The following is a 15656-nucleotide window of genomic DNA, read 5'->3' on the forward strand; positions in this document are numbered from 1 at the left end:
CCTCACCTTAACCTCCTTTCACCTATCGCATTCCCAACGCCCCTCCCCAAGTCCCTCCTCCCTACCTTTTATCTTAGCCTGCTTGGCACACCCTCCTCATTCCTGAAGAAGGGCTTATGCCCGAAACGTCGATTCTCCTTCTCCTTTGATGCTGCCTGACCTGCTGCGCTTTTCCAGCAACACATTTTTAAGCTCTGATCCCCAGCATCTGCAGTCCTCACTTTCTCCTATTCAACAGGTCATCTAATGACATCTGCCATTTGCAATGTGATTCCAGCACTAATCACAACATTCCTTCCCAGTCAGCCTTTTAAATTTGACCACTCCCTTCAAAACCCTGGTCTACACATAACCAAACACATAAACTCTGCCAGTGTTCAGTTTTATTTTTATAATTTGTTTCTTATTGCCTTTACTTTGAATTTCGATGGCAGGTATCCTGCCATTCACATCCCTTCTACACATATTGTTTCTTTATTTGTTCCATTAACAAAACTTCCTGACGTGGGGTGTCTGAACCTGAAACTTCAACTATTTTCTCTCCAAAGGTGCTGCCAGGCCTGTTGGGTTTCTCCAGCAATTTCTGTTTTCGTTTCAGATCTTCAGCATCTGCAATTTTTTTGCTTGATCCTCAGTTTTCAATCCTTTGGCGACACTGAACCTTTTTGCTATTTAACCTGTCCTGCCTTTGACCCAATCAAAAACATTTATTTTTGTCCGTATGTGCACCCTTCTTGCCCCAACCCTGCTTTTTAACTTGTTCAAAATCTAATATCATATCTAACTTTTCTCAATTCTACTGAAAGGTCACAGATGTTCGCTGTTCTTGACTCCACAGATGTGGGTGGACCCATTGAGTATTTCCGGCATTTTTATTTTTATGTAGTGGAAAGACAGTAATATTGGGTGTGGAGGACAGAGCAACCTAAGATTTTTAAGCTTTGACTGGAAGTAATAAAAAAACTTCATTTTATCTTGTTAGCAAAGAAAGCATAGAGAGATTTCACATAGGTGCTAAAAATCATGGGAGACCAGGATGTAGGAAATAGGGAGAAACCACCCCCATTAACGAAAAGATTGAGAACTGAGGATCAAACAGAGAATTGTGGATGCGAAAGACCTGAAACAAAAACAGAAATTGCTAGAGAAACTCAGCATGTTTGGAGAGAAAATTATTAAAGTTTCAGGTTCAGTCACCCTATGTCAGAAAGTTTTGATTTCTGTTTTTGGTTGATAATTGATGATTGGCAGAAGAAGCAACAGTGGCAGGAGGATACTGTTTACTCAACTAGTGCCTATAACCCGGAATACACCACCTGAGAATATGGTTCAAGTAGATTCAACCATGGACTTCAGAGTGAATTGGATCATTATCTGAATGGGGGGAAAAATGACCCAACTATGGTTTAAACGCAAGGGTATGGCACTAGGTGAATTGTTCTTCCATTTAGCTGGCACAGATACAGAGCTGTGAATGTGTGTGAATTCTGTGTTGTAACCATTCTGTGATTCAGTGAGATATAAGCTGCTGTTAATCATTGATTTTATTAGGATTAAAAGCAATGCAGATGAAAAGATTCTGATGGGAGTTGTGTATGGGCTTCCTAGCAGTAGTCAGGATGTGTGGAAGAAAATAACTCAGAATATAAAAGATGCATGTAAGAAAAGAACGATTACAATAATCATGGGGGACTTCAAAATGCAGGTTGACTGGAAAGATCAGATTGGTAGCAAATCCCAAGAAAATAAATTTGTAGAATGTCTAAATTTTATTGGAGCAGCTTGTGGTAGAGCCCATTAGGGAACAGACAATTCTGGATTTGGTGATCTGTAATGAGGCAGACTTGATTAGGGAGCTTAAGGTGAAGGAACCCCTAGGGGACAATGGCCATAATATGATAAAATTTGTGCTGCAGTTTGAGAGGGAGAAGCTCGAATCAGATGTAACAGTATTACAATTGAGTAAGATTAACTACAGAAACATGAGGAAAGATGTTCGCCGAGCTGGGAATTTGTGTTGCAGACGTTTCGTCCTCTGTCTAGGTGACATCCTCAGTGCTTGGGAGCCTCCTGTGAAGCGCTTCTGTGATCTTTCCTCCGGCATTTGTAGTGGTTTGTACCTGCCGCTTCCGGTTGTCAGTTCCAGCTGTCCGTTGCAGTGGCCGGTATATTGGGTCCAGAAGTAACAACCGGAAGCGGCAGATTCAAACCACTACAAATGCCGGAGGAAAGGTCACAGAAGCCCTTCACAGGAGGCTCCCAAGCACTGAGGATGTCACCTAGACAGGGGACGAAACGTTAGCAACACAAATTCCCAGCTCGGCGAACAGAACCACAACAATGAGCACCCAAGCTACAAATCTTTTCACAAACTTTGAACATGAGGAAGGAACTGGCCAGAGTTGATTGGAAGGCGTGCCTAACAATGAAAATGGTGGAGCAGCAATGGCAGGGGTACTGGGGATAATCGGGAGGCACAGTTGAAACTTTTACCAAGAAAGAAGAGGCGAGGATGAGGCAAATATGACTGAGAAGGGAAGTCAGGGACAACATAAAAACTAAAGAAAAAACATACAGGGTGGTGAAGATAAGTGGGAAGCCAGAAGCTTGGGAAGCCTTTAAGAACCAACAGTTGGATAATTAAAAAAAGCAATAAAAGTGGAGAAAACGAAATTTGAGAGTAAGCTAGTTAGTAAGATAAAACAAGACTGAAAGACCTCTTTAAAGTTATCTAAAATGTAAGAGAGAGGCAAAGCGAACATTGTTGGACCCCTGAAAAATGAGGCTAGTGAAGCAGTAATAGGGAACAAAGAAATGGCAGAGGAATAAGTTGGTACTTCTTGTCAGTTTTCACAGTGGAAGACACCAACACCATACCAGAAATTCAAGAAATCAGAGCAGAAGTGAGTGCAGCGATCTTCACTAAGGGAAAGGTGCTGGGGAAGCTGAGAGTTGTGAAGGTGGATAATCATCTGGACTAGATGGACTATAGTCCAGAGTTCTGAAGGAAAAGCTGAGGAGATTGTGGAGGCATTGCAGGTGATCTTTCAGGAATCACTGGAGTCAGGCAGGGTCCCAGTGGACTGGAAAATAGTTAAAATAATACTCCTGTTTTAAGAAGAGAGAGAGACAGAAGCCAGGAAACTATAGCCTGGCGCGCCTGACCTCAGCCATTTATAGAGGCCCTTATTAGGCTTATGGACTACTTGAAAGTGTGTAACAAAATGGGGCTGAGTCAGCACAGCTACATTAACAGCAGGTCATTCCTAACATAAGTGTTAGAATTCTTTGAGGAGGTCATGAGCAAGTTAGATAAAGGAGAGCCATGGAGGTGATCTATTTGGATTTTCAGAAGGTCTTTCACAAGGCGTGTACAGGAGGCTGCTAAATAAGATAAAAGCTCGTAGTGAGGGATAAGGTACTAGATTGGCTGACTGAAAGAAGGCAGAGAGCAGGCAAAAAGAGCCTTTTTCAGGATGGTAACTGATGACTAGTGGAGTTCCACAGGATGCCGTGTTGGGACCACAACTACTCAAGTTATACATTAACAATATGGACAAAGGAACTGAAGGCATTCTTGTTAAGTTTGCAGATGACATGAAGATAGCTGGAGGGAACGTTCAGGAAATGGGGAGAATGCAGAAGGACTTGGACATGCTGGGAGATTGGGCAAAGAAGTGGGCAGAGGGAGTACAATGTGTACAGTATCATCTTGTGCACGTTAATAGGAAGATTAGAGGCAGAGAGTATTTTCCAAATGTGGAAAGGCTTCAGAAATCTGAAGCATAAAGGGACTTAGGAGTTTGAGTTTAAGATTTTCGTAAGGCTACCGTATAGGTTCAAGTGGCAGTGGGAAGGCAAATGTAATGTTCATATTCATTTCAAGAGTGTTAGAATACATGAGCAGAGATGTAAGGTTGAGGCTGTGTAAGCTCTGGTCAGATTGCATTTGGAATGTTGTGAGCAGTTTTAGGTCCTATATCTCAGGAAGGATGTGCTGGCCTTGGAGGGGGTCCAGATGAGGTTTACATGAATGATCCTGGGGTTGAAGGGCTTGTCATAGCAGCTGAGGACTCTAGGTCTGTAGTCAAAGTAGTTTGGAAGGATGAAGAGGGATCTGATTGAAAATTGCAGATCACTGAGAGGTCTGAACAGAGTGGATGTGGAGAAGATGTTTCCACAAGTAGAGGAGATTAGGACCTGACGGCACAGCCTCACAGTGAAGGGACGACTCTTTAAAACTGAGATGAGGAGGAATTTCTTTAGCTAGAGGATGGTGAATCTGTGGAACCCATTGTCACAGAGGGCTGCAGAGACCAGGTTATTGAATGTACTTGAAACAGAGATAGATAGGGTCTTGAATGGTAAGGGGATCAAGGGTTATGGGGAGATGGCAAAAGAATGGGGTTGAGAAACATATTAGTCTTGATTGAATGGTGGAGCAGACTCAATGGGCTGAATGGCCTAATTTTGTTCATATATCGTATTGTCTTCTGGGGAGGAAGAGAGGAGTATTTGTGAATAATTTAAATGTCACATTTGCCTGAAATAAGGTTTTATGAGTTCACACTCCAGATTATTGTTATTATCATCATTATTTTGTTCCAACTTGAATCTCAACAAATGGATATTGAATAATTCCAGAAACTGCTCAGAATGCCCAGATTAATGAATGATGTAACACATTATATCTTGTGCCAAATATTATATCTTCGAGGAGAAAGTGAGGACTGCAGATGCTGGAGATCAGAGCTGAAAATGTGTTGCTGGAAAAGCACAGCAGGTCAGGCAGCATCCAAGGAACAGGAAAATGAACGTTTCGGGCATAAGCCCTTCTTCAGGAAGGGCTTATGTCTGATACGTCGATTCTCCTGTTCCTTGGATGCTGCCTGACCTGCTGCGCTTTTCCAGCAACACATTTTCGGCCCAAATATTATATCGGCATGTTGCGCATGTGCTGGCTCTTTCTGAGATTTCCAATTCGTCTAACACCTTGCCCTTCCCAAAGCCTCATGTTTCTTTGAACATTTAGCTAATTCTTTTTTGAAAGTTTCCTTTGATTCTGGTTCCATCACCCTTTCAGATAGTCCACACCGGAATATAGTTCGAAGCCATTCAGATGAAGGGTCTCTGGGCTCAAAACATCAGCTCTGTTTTTCTCTTTCCTCAGATGCTGCCAGACCTGCTGAGTTTCGTCAGCAATTTCTGTTTTTGTTCCAGATTACAACTCACTCTATTATAATGACATCACTGGTTCTTTGGTTAATTACCCTAAATCTGCCTTTGGTTGCTGACCCTTTTGCCAGTGGAAACAGTTTCTCCTTAATTACTCAATTAAAATCTTGAGCAAACTTTAAAGTTATTCTGTGTATATTGAGTCCAGGTCATTAACATATATCAAACAGAGCTGTATGTTTCTACAAACTTAATCTGGGGAACATCACGATAATTTCATTAGACTGAAAAGCAACTGTTCCACACAACTTTGCATTCTAAGACCCTAAGCAATTCTGGATCCATGCTGAGACTTGCCCTTTTAATCCTGTGGACCTTAAGTTGGTTAATAGTCAATAATGTAGTACTTTCCTAATTCCTTTTAGAAGTTAACAATCGTGATATCAGCCGTAGAACTCTCATCAATCCTTCCCCTTACTTCATTAAGATGCAGTTGGTTTGAACCCCTCGTCATAACCCTAACCCTAATATATTTCAAAGAAAAATATCCACTCCAAGGCTAGGCGTATGAGGCAGGCTGAGACTTTGAAATTTAAAAGATATGAGGGAATTAAAGGCCAGAGATGATAATTAAATGGGCAAGTTGAATTAATCTCATCATTTGATTTTTAAAGTGTTTATTTTCTTATTTGGAAGAAGACTTTAAAATTGGAATTGGCAATAAATAATATAGTACTTTGGGGTATTCACACAAAGCAGCTGTTATTTTGAGTCAGCAAGCGATCAACTCGCTGCAGAATAACCAGTTACTTAATTGCTCCAGTACCCTCAACACGTGTGGCTGACACCCCCCTTCAATTTCTAGTTAGTCAGGACAAGGATGTTGATGGTGAGAGATGTGATGAGACCTGGAAGTAAGGCACTGACTTTGGTAGTGCCGCAAAACAACACAGAGAAGCAGATGCAGCTAAGTGATCCATAAACAATAGATCAGGTCAAACCTCTGCAGTCATTCCACACCAAATCAAGGCCGAAATATTCGTGGACAAACAAAGGTTGAGCATCAAGGAGCAACCTCAATGATGGTACAACATGGTAGTTGATGGCATTGGTCACAAATGCATGAAATATCAGGATACATGAATAATGGGCATTTAAAAGTTTATGAAGTACTATTGGACAGTTACCTTGATGTTGAATTATTTAATATCTTCTTATTAAATGACTACATAATCAGACAGGACCCAAATACAGTATTTAATCCTACATTTTTAAAGAAAGGCTTTATAATTAAACAGTCTACCTTATAATTTTTTTTTAACAAGTATCCATTGAATATTTTAAAAAATTGTGCTTACCAATGCAAACAGGTGCCTCTGGCCAACCTTTGGAAGTACAACTCACAGTGTTCTGCCCATAAAGTTCAAATCTACGAGTACAACGGTAGGTCACCCAGCTCCCTTCATCGTACTTTGCTCGGTCAGGACTATATCTTCCATTTGTTAATGGAGGTGGTTTTCCGCATCTCTGTTCTGTAAAGTATATGATCAAGTATATCTATGAGTAAATTGGACTAGTTTTCGATCGAATTCAACTAAAATATAGTAGTTGACTATGGAGAGACCATGTTATAGCATTTCACAACACATGGCTATGTTGTTCATATCCTTTCTGAAGACATGGCCCATTTTCTACCAGGTAGCCATATGCCTCTAAATGTTTGTTCCTGCGTACAGCTTGAATTGGTTTTCAGTGATATTTGGCTGTTTAATGCTCTCCAGTCTTGGTCAGGAAGTTCAACAGTATTATAAAACCTAAGTGGTTCATCAGTTGACATAGTGGTGAAGATTCCACTTCAGTATTTCATTAACTGTGAAGCGCCTTGTGTGGCCCTGAGGTCATAAACGATACTTGAAAATTGCGATTTCTTCTTTTCACAGAAATCAAACTGGTTAGAGCAGTCTAAACATTTTAAAGGTACTTTAGATTTTTGTATTTGACTTTCTAATGTGTTGAAGATATCCTTATTATCAGGAATGTTGGTCTAAAAGTAATGCCAAGATTTCCATCCTGTAATAATTAATAGTGTGGAAAGGTACAGTGCAAAACAAGTTCATGTTTAGTGGCAGAAATCTCTTCTCAAGGTAATATAAACACTTTGGTTATTCCCTGCACAAATGGATATAATAATATACTTCAGAGCACCTTATCAAGGCATGACAAGGCAGGTCCTTGTCAAATTCCCATGCCACACTGAATGAAGAAATAACATTATGTTTCATTACTATGAGTGTAACGGATCAGGAGTTCCTTCAATAACACTGCATTATTCTTTCTGACATTCTGTATAGATTACCTGCTCATAGATTTCGGGTGGAGAACACCATTGCTGAATTCCCTATGGTTTCAATGATTCTCTGAACATAACGCACTGGTAACAGCAATTTAAAAAAAAACTCAGGGAATTCAGCAACCTTCAATAGCTGCTGCACTGTCTCTGGAGGGAAAAGCAGCAGGTTAAGATCAACTTAAGGTTAAGAGTGGCAATCAAATGATGAGAGTCAAGAATTATAGGCCTCAGTGTCAGCTTGCTGGACTACATGAAAGACAGTGCAGGTCTGATTAATCATGTCCCTGGCTGAGTCAGATGCTGTTAGATGACTTATGCTCAGAAAGACTGGGTTCCAACCTCTTTCCAGTGGCCATAAAAGTCACAACTGCCTGTTACAGGGAGTAATGGGTGGCTTGTGTGGGCATATTCTAAAGACAAGGACTATATGCCAAAGAATGCACTAAAGCTTGGGGCAGCTGCTACCAAGGTACTTGGGAAAAGACCACTATTTGAGTTCTTCCTGCTGAAGGTAAATGGAGATCTGTTCAGTTATTGGACCCTCCCAGTGTCTCAAACATATATAAATATTAGTCTTGCATGTGTAAAAGAAGTCTTGGTTTTGGGGATAGAGTCAAAGTCCAATGGCCCGTTTGTTTACTTGATATTCTACTGTACAGAACCGAACTGCATTTGTGACTGTGTATACGTACAAAGAGAATTTTATGAATAAAGTATATTTTTGAAATAAAAAAAGAATATGTGACTTGTGTAGTATATGCAAATGCAGTCATAGAGATGTACAGTGCAGAAACAGACCCTTTGGTCCAATTAATCCCTGCTGACCAGATATCCCAAATTAATTAGTCACATTTGCCAGCACTTGGCCCATATCCCTCCAAACCCTTCCTATTCATATACCCATCCAGATGCCTTTTAAATGTTACAATTGTACTAGCCTCCACCACTTCCTCTGGCAGCTCATTCCATACACGTACCATTGTGTGAAAAAGTTGCCCCTTAGTTCCATTTTAAATCTTTCCCCTCTCACCCTAAACCTATGCCGTCTGGTTCTAGACTCCCCTACCCCACGGAAAATATCTTGCCTATGTACCCTATCCATGCCCCTCGTGATTTTATAAACCTCTAAAAGGTCACCCCTCAGCCTCCGACTCTCCGGGGAAAACAGCCTCAGCCTATTCAGCCTCTCACTATAGCTCAAAACTTCCAACCCTGACAATATCCTTGTAAATCTTTTCTGAATACTTTCAAGTTTCACAACATCCTTCCTATAGGAGGGAGACAAGAATTGCACACAATATTTCAAAAGTGGCCAAACCAATGTCCTGTACAACTGCAACATTACCTCCCAACCCCTACATTCAATGCTCTGGCCAAGAAAGAAAATCATTCTAATTGCCTTTTTCATTATCCGATCTACCTGAGACTCCACTTTCAGTGAACTGAATTTCAAAGTCTCTTCAAGCTATAAATACATTTGTGATCTTAGCAACACAATTTTCCCCAGAGCATATATCTTCAATGCTAGTCAAGCAGCCAGGGCATTAAGATTCGGCACCATCAGTAGCTTTCACCCAACTGCAGGACACTATTGACTGTGAGTGTCCTCTCACTAACTGGAAATGTTTGTGGACAGAAAGGTTTTCAGTCCCTGAATATTCAAGTCATTTATGATTACTGACCTTAAGTTCTGGATGCCTGTGCCAATAATCTGGCAGCTGCCATGATTCTTATATACTAATGAACTCTCAAGTTCCTGCCTCCTTCAAAGGAGACAAGGGCAGCCCCTCTAAACAAGGCTCATGGCATCTTTAACATACCCTCAGGCGGAATAAAAATATAGGACTGCTCATATTTTGACCAGGGCCACAGTGGGACAGATCATGGGCCTCTTGAAGTTGAGATTTCAATGCTTGGACAACTGGTAGGGGCTTGCAGTATAGGCTAGAAAGGGTGTTCTGCATTATTATGGTCTGCCATGTCATTCAAAACTGGTGCTGACACTCTGTGGTTCATTATATGTCAGAAATATATCATAAAGTCAAGTTCTAGTTGAGGCAGATATCTTGAAGTTTATCAAAATCACAAACAATTTACGTGGCTAAAAATATCACAGACTTAGACAGAGTCTAGGTTCACTGCTTACCGATCATGCTGTGAATTACATACAGACAGCCCACGGATTGAGCAGATGGAGAAGCATTGAAGGAGAAGCAGATGCTGTTATACTGGAACTTTACTTGTCATATCCTAAAGATTCAGGCCTGTCTAGTCTGGGACCTCTGCCATAATTCAACAACTCCTCTTTTCCTATTAGAAAATGGGAAGCTTTCCTGATAACATGTAAAATGATGCATTGAAAATAGATGGTTGAAACTTAGCCAATAAAGAGTAAGTATCAGTCATGTCTAAAAGGCCACCGTGTACCTGTCAAGCTTCGGCAATCTGGTATTATTCCACCAGCAAAACAATAGACTCATAGAAACATAGAACACGAAACAGACTGTTCAGTCCATCTCGTCCATGCCAACCAGATATCCCAAATTTAACTTTTTCCATTTGTCTGCATTTGGCCCAAATCTCTCTAAAACTTTCCCATTCATGTAGCTATTCAAATTTCTCCTAAGTGTAATTTTACCCACCTCTACCACTGCCTCTGGCAGCTCACGACACATAGGCACCATCCTCCATTTGAAAAGGTTGCCTCTCAGGGCCCTTCTCACCTAAAACTTATACTCTCTAATTTTGGACTTCTATAGCCTGGGAAAAAGACCTTGGTTAGCCCCTTTAGCAATGCCCCTCACGAGTTTATAAACGTCCATGAGGTCACTCCTCAACCTCAGATGCTCCAGGGAATAAAGTCCCAGCCTATCCAGCCTCTCCTTATAACTCAAGCCCTCCAGTTTCAGCAACCTCCTTGTAAATATTTTGTGCAGCTTTTCAAGTTTAACAACGCTTTTCCAACAGCAGGGTGGTCAGAATTATACGCAGTATTCTAAAAATGGCTTCACCAATTCCCAAGCCATGCTATTCACAGCACACAGTGGATGATTGTCTCTCCCTTGTACAGACAACCCTATTTTCTTATCTTAGTCAATATGGTAGAGAGAAGAGATGTTCTTTTCCCAATGTACTGCTACAGCGGGTCAAGCCACCAGATCCAACCAATCTGGAAACTATTGCAGCACATTTATATAAATAATTTGGATGAGAATTTAGGAGGCACGGGTGTAAGTTTATGGATGACGCCAAGATTGGTGTATAGTGGAGAGTGAAGAAGGTTATCTGGAAATGCAGAAAGAGCTTAATCAACTGCCACATGGGCTGAGGAATGGCAGATGGAGTTCAATTTAGATAAATGCAAGGTGTTGCATTTTGGTGAGGCAAACCAGAGTAGCACTTATACAGTCAATGGGAGGCCCCTGGGGAGTGTTATATAACAAAGAGAGATACATGGGTAAAAGTTCATAGTTCCTTGATAATGGAGTCACAGGTAGGTAGGCAGGTGAAGAAGGCTTTCAGCATGCTAGCTTTCATCAGTCAGAAGACTTGAGTATAGGAATTGAGATGTTTTGTTGCAGCTGTACAAGACATTAGTGAGACCATTATTTGGGGTACTGTGTGCAGTTCAGATTGCCCTACTATAGAAAGAATACTATTAAACTAGAAAGAATGCAGAAAAAGATTTATTAGGATGCTGCCTGGGCTGAAAGGTTTGTGTTATAGGAGAGGTCTGGGACTTTTTTCCCTTATAGCAGTACATAAAATCATGAGAGGCATAGATAAGTAGATAGGTAACAGCTTTAGGAAGCTGATGAAGGGCTTTTGCCCGAAACGTCGATTTTGCTGAATTCCTGATGAAGGGCTTTTGCCCGAAACGTCGATTTTGCTGAAGCTCCTCGATGCTGCCTGAATTGCTGTGCTCTTCCAGCACCATTGATCCAGAATCTGGTTTCCAGCATCTGCAGTCATTGTTTTTACGTAGGTAACAGTTTTAACCCATGGTAGACAGCCAAAACTAGAGGGCATAGGTTTAAGGTGAGAGTGGAGAGATACAAAAGGGTCCAGAGGGCCAATTGTTTCATACAGAGAGTGGTGAGTGTCTGGAATGGGCTGCCAGAGGAAGAGAGTACAGTTTCGTCATTTAAGAAACATTTAGACAGGTACATGAAGTGATAGGTCTGGAGTGATATAGACCAAATGTCGGCAAATAGGACTAGCTCAAAGCGTGAAAACTGGGTAGTGTTGGGCCAAAGGGCCTGTTTTCATGCTGTAGACTTCTATGATTCTTTGGCTCTATGCTGTGACCTGGGTGAAAAGGTACACCTAGCAATGTAGAAAGTAGGTCAATGACCTGTGCTCTGAAAAAGTAAATGTCATTATCTTGTCTCTGCTACCTCACACTCACCGTGCCAATACTCATTCCAACTCTGCCACTGCACATACATTTAACTGAGAGTCATGGATGTCAACTTTCCCTATTGCAAGCATCCAACTCATCCTCAGAACCTATTATTACTGTCACTACTCCATCAATAATACAATACAATGAAGCTCAACCCCAGACTTGAATTGTCCACTTTCCCCAGTACTCTGCGCACTGAACTGCGTTTATTCACCAAAGTCACAGGACTTTGGTGCAGACTTGGCAAGGCAGCCTCAATCGAACATGGTCCATTCCCTGATTGACGTCCCAACCTTAGGTGCCGACTGACCCATCTGTAATTCCTGGGCTGCTTGTCCAATCCCCGGACTACAAAAACATTATCATGAGGCTCTGAGAGGGCCAAGTACCTGGCTGACTGACTACAACCAATTTTTGACTAGATTGAGACTCTTGAGTAATTACAGTTCACTTTCACCCATCTAAGGAGTGATTCCCATTGGCTTTCACATATGGCCATTTTGCTTGAAGCACATGCAGTTTGATTGCTGTTTAAACTGCTGGCACATGCTGTAGGTCTGAAAGTGACATCACACATTACTGTGCAGTGACATGTCCATCCTACCGCACTGATCGATTGACTGTTCAGCAGTATTTTTCCTTTATTCATTCACAGGATGTGGGTATCACTGACTAGGCAGCATTTATTACCCATCCCTAATTATCCACAGTGCATTTAAGAGTCAACCACATTGCTGTGGCTCTGGAGTCATATGTAGGCCAACCAGGCAAAGATGGCAATTTCTTTCCCAAAGGACATTAGTGAATCAGATGAGTTTTTTTCCGACAATCAGCAATGGATTCATAGTCATTATTGGATTCTTAATCCCAGGTATTTATTGAATTCAAATTCCACCATCTGCCATGATGGGATTTGAACCCGGGTCCTCCACACGTTATCTGGATCTCTGGATTAATAGTCCAATCCACCTCCCCATTACCTTCTATTGCCTTACCATTTCCTGCCATTACAGCTCCTGCCTCTACAGAGACTGACAGCCTGGAGCTGAGCATAAAGGGCATTGTGCACTTAGAAAACAATGCATCACATGCAGACTGGTAACCTGCAAGTGAGTACTAAATACAGTGAGCATGTTTAAGAAAGTAATGTGAAGTAGACATAGACTGGCAACCTACCTTGCCTAGTGATAAAGTGTGAGTGCTAAGAAAGCATGTTAGGAACTAAAGGCTGCATATGTCCACATAATTTCTAGATGTGTAGGATGTGTGTTTATCTTCTCACAGAATTACTTGGTGGAAGCATGCAAGTTATTGATATCCCAGAGCTCCAAAGTAAAGTTGAAGGGCTGAAGTGGTGTCTGAGTCAGGACAGAGCAGGAATAATAATGTGGTGATGCTGGATGACAGATAAAGGAGGGTAGTGATCATGGAAAATGCAAGGATATCATTCACAATGTTTGATGGCCAGGGGAAACACTGAGAAAGTTGCAATAGTTGGATATACATGTTGGGAATTTGTGTCACCTAGTTTCTTGGTGGAGGAGAAGAGAATGTGAAGTGATGCAGAAATAAGTGCAGTTGGGGTTGTAATTTGATTGAACGGCATTGGAATAGGTTAGCTGCTGCTCAATGGTGAGATTCTGATGTCAGTATTTAAGGGGGGAAAGTTACCTCAATGTCAAGCATCAGATCTTCCTCATTCTCACTTTATTTCCACCATTACTTGCCTTTACTCTGGCCATAACGGGGAGGGGAGAACTCTACCCAATGTAACTGCGTAACACAATCATGGGACTTTTACTTTCTCTTATTAATCAGAAGGTTCTATAGTGGTCAGAAGCTTGCAGCTGTGTAAATGACTGGGAAGCTAGAGCTGACCATTGTAGTTCTGGGAGCTGGGTTTTACTGTCCTTTTGGAGCAGTCTCAAGTTAAGCCTGTAGGCCACACAAATGAAGACAGCTTAGAGTCCTGAAAAAGATCACTCCAGGCCTTAGAAGCTGTAGCATTAATCATGGGCCATCTCATCATTTAATTTAACAGCATGAGCAGGTGTACAACAAATACTCTTACATGAATGTGAATGTATCCATGTTGTTTGAATCAGTTGTAAAATTATTGCTGCTGGGCTAACAATCCACTTTTATAACAGTCACCTTTGGAAAATCTGTTTGCATTTGTCAATTAACACATTTATTTTATCATTTCCATTAGATTCTAGTAATTATGAAGATAAGTTACCAATGCAGGCTGGAATAGAGTCTGTGATGTGCCATTCACCATCGATGCATTTGATTTTACCACTCCCTTGTAATCTATAATGATGATTGCATCGATAATTTCCCACAAAATCACTGTAGTATGAATACATTGTATATGGAAAATCACCATGCTCAATATTTGGTGGATTTGAGCATGGTCCTGTGGAAACAGTTTAGTTTATTAGTGCTCATTTAATTGACATTTACTTAAACAAGAACATTATTATTTGATTTCAAAATAGACAAAGGTTTCACAAATTTGATTACAACTTTTACCTAATGTTAGTATTTAAATGAAGAATTTCTGGTTTAATAATACATCGGCATTATCTCAAGATATTAATGATTATCTGCAGCCTGAGGAAAATTATAAAAGCATTTTCAAACTACTAGAAGTTTAAAGAATTGTATATTTCGGACCAGCTGATTTATCCTTAAGTAATTCCTGGACATAATCAGAACATCAACATGACTTTGTAGGTCTTGTAACTTGATTGTGGATCTGAAAGATGTACAGAGATGGGCAGAATCTGTCAACACAGAATGAAAGGGGAGCAATATCCAGACAGTTTGAGGAGAGTACAACCACTTCTTGCCAGGAGGTGCAAGCCCGGAAATGAGTTATTGTAACTGATAGTTAACATTATAATTGGCCTCCCAGAGAACAAGGATTTGCAGATACTGATCATAGAGTCATAAGAGTTATAGAGATGTACAGCATGGAAACAGACCCTTCGGTCCAACCTGTCCATGCCGACCAGATATCCCAACCCAATCTAGTCCCACTTGTCAGCACCTGGCCCATATCCCTCCAAATCCTTCCTATTCATATACCCATCCAAATGCCTCTTAAATGTTGCAATTGTACCAGCCTCCATCACTTCCTCTGGCAGCTCATTCCATACACGTACCACCCTCTGCGTGAAAAAGTTGCCCCTTAGGTCTCTTTTATATCTTTCCCCTCTCACCCTAAACCTATGCCCTCTAGTTCTGGACTCCCCAACCCCAGGGAAGAAACTTTGTCTATTTATTCTATCTGTGCCCCTCATAATTTTGTAAACCTCTATAAGATCACCCCTCAGCCCCCCAAGCTGCAGGGAAAACAGCCCCATCCTGCTCAGCCTCTCCCTATAGCTCAAATCCTCCAACCCTGGCAACATACTTGTAAATCTTTTCTGAACCCTTTCAAGTTTCACAACATCTTTCCGATAGGAAGGAGACCAGAATTGCAAGCAATTTTACAACAGTGGCCTAACCAATGTCGCAACGTGACCTCCCAACTCCTGTACTCAATATTCTGACCAATAAAGGAAAGCATACCAAATACCTTCTTCACTATCCTAGCTACCTGCGACTCCACTTTCAAGGAGCTATGAACCTGCACTCGAAGGTCTCTTTGTTCAGCAACACTCCCTAGGACCTTACCATTAAGTGTATAAGTCCTGCTAAGATTTGCTTTCCCAAAAT

The 15656-nt window shown here is 41.2% G+C and overlaps 1 protein-coding gene across 1 annotated transcript in view; it reads right to left on the reverse strand.

Annotated features, from left to right (window-relative positions):
• LOC122554561 (complement factor H-like) overlaps positions 1–15656 on the reverse strand; it is a 93257-nt gene that overhangs the window by 37217 nt on the left and 40384 nt on the right. The window contains exons 9-10 of the mRNA XM_043699802.1: positions 14170–14349; positions 6534–6707 (exon numbers count right to left, since the gene is read on the reverse strand). Coding sequence (XP_043555737.1) covers positions 6534–6707; positions 14170–14349 — 354 coding nt within the window. The remainder of the gene's footprint in view (positions 1–6533; positions 6708–14169; positions 14350–15656) is intronic.

The sequence above is a fragment of the Chiloscyllium plagiosum genome, chromosome 11 (genome assembly GCF_004010195.1).
Source record: "Chiloscyllium plagiosum isolate BGI_BamShark_2017 chromosome 11, ASM401019v2, whole genome shotgun sequence".
Lineage (NCBI taxonomy): Eukaryota > Metazoa > Chordata > Chondrichthyes > Orectolobiformes > Hemiscylliidae > Chiloscyllium > Chiloscyllium plagiosum.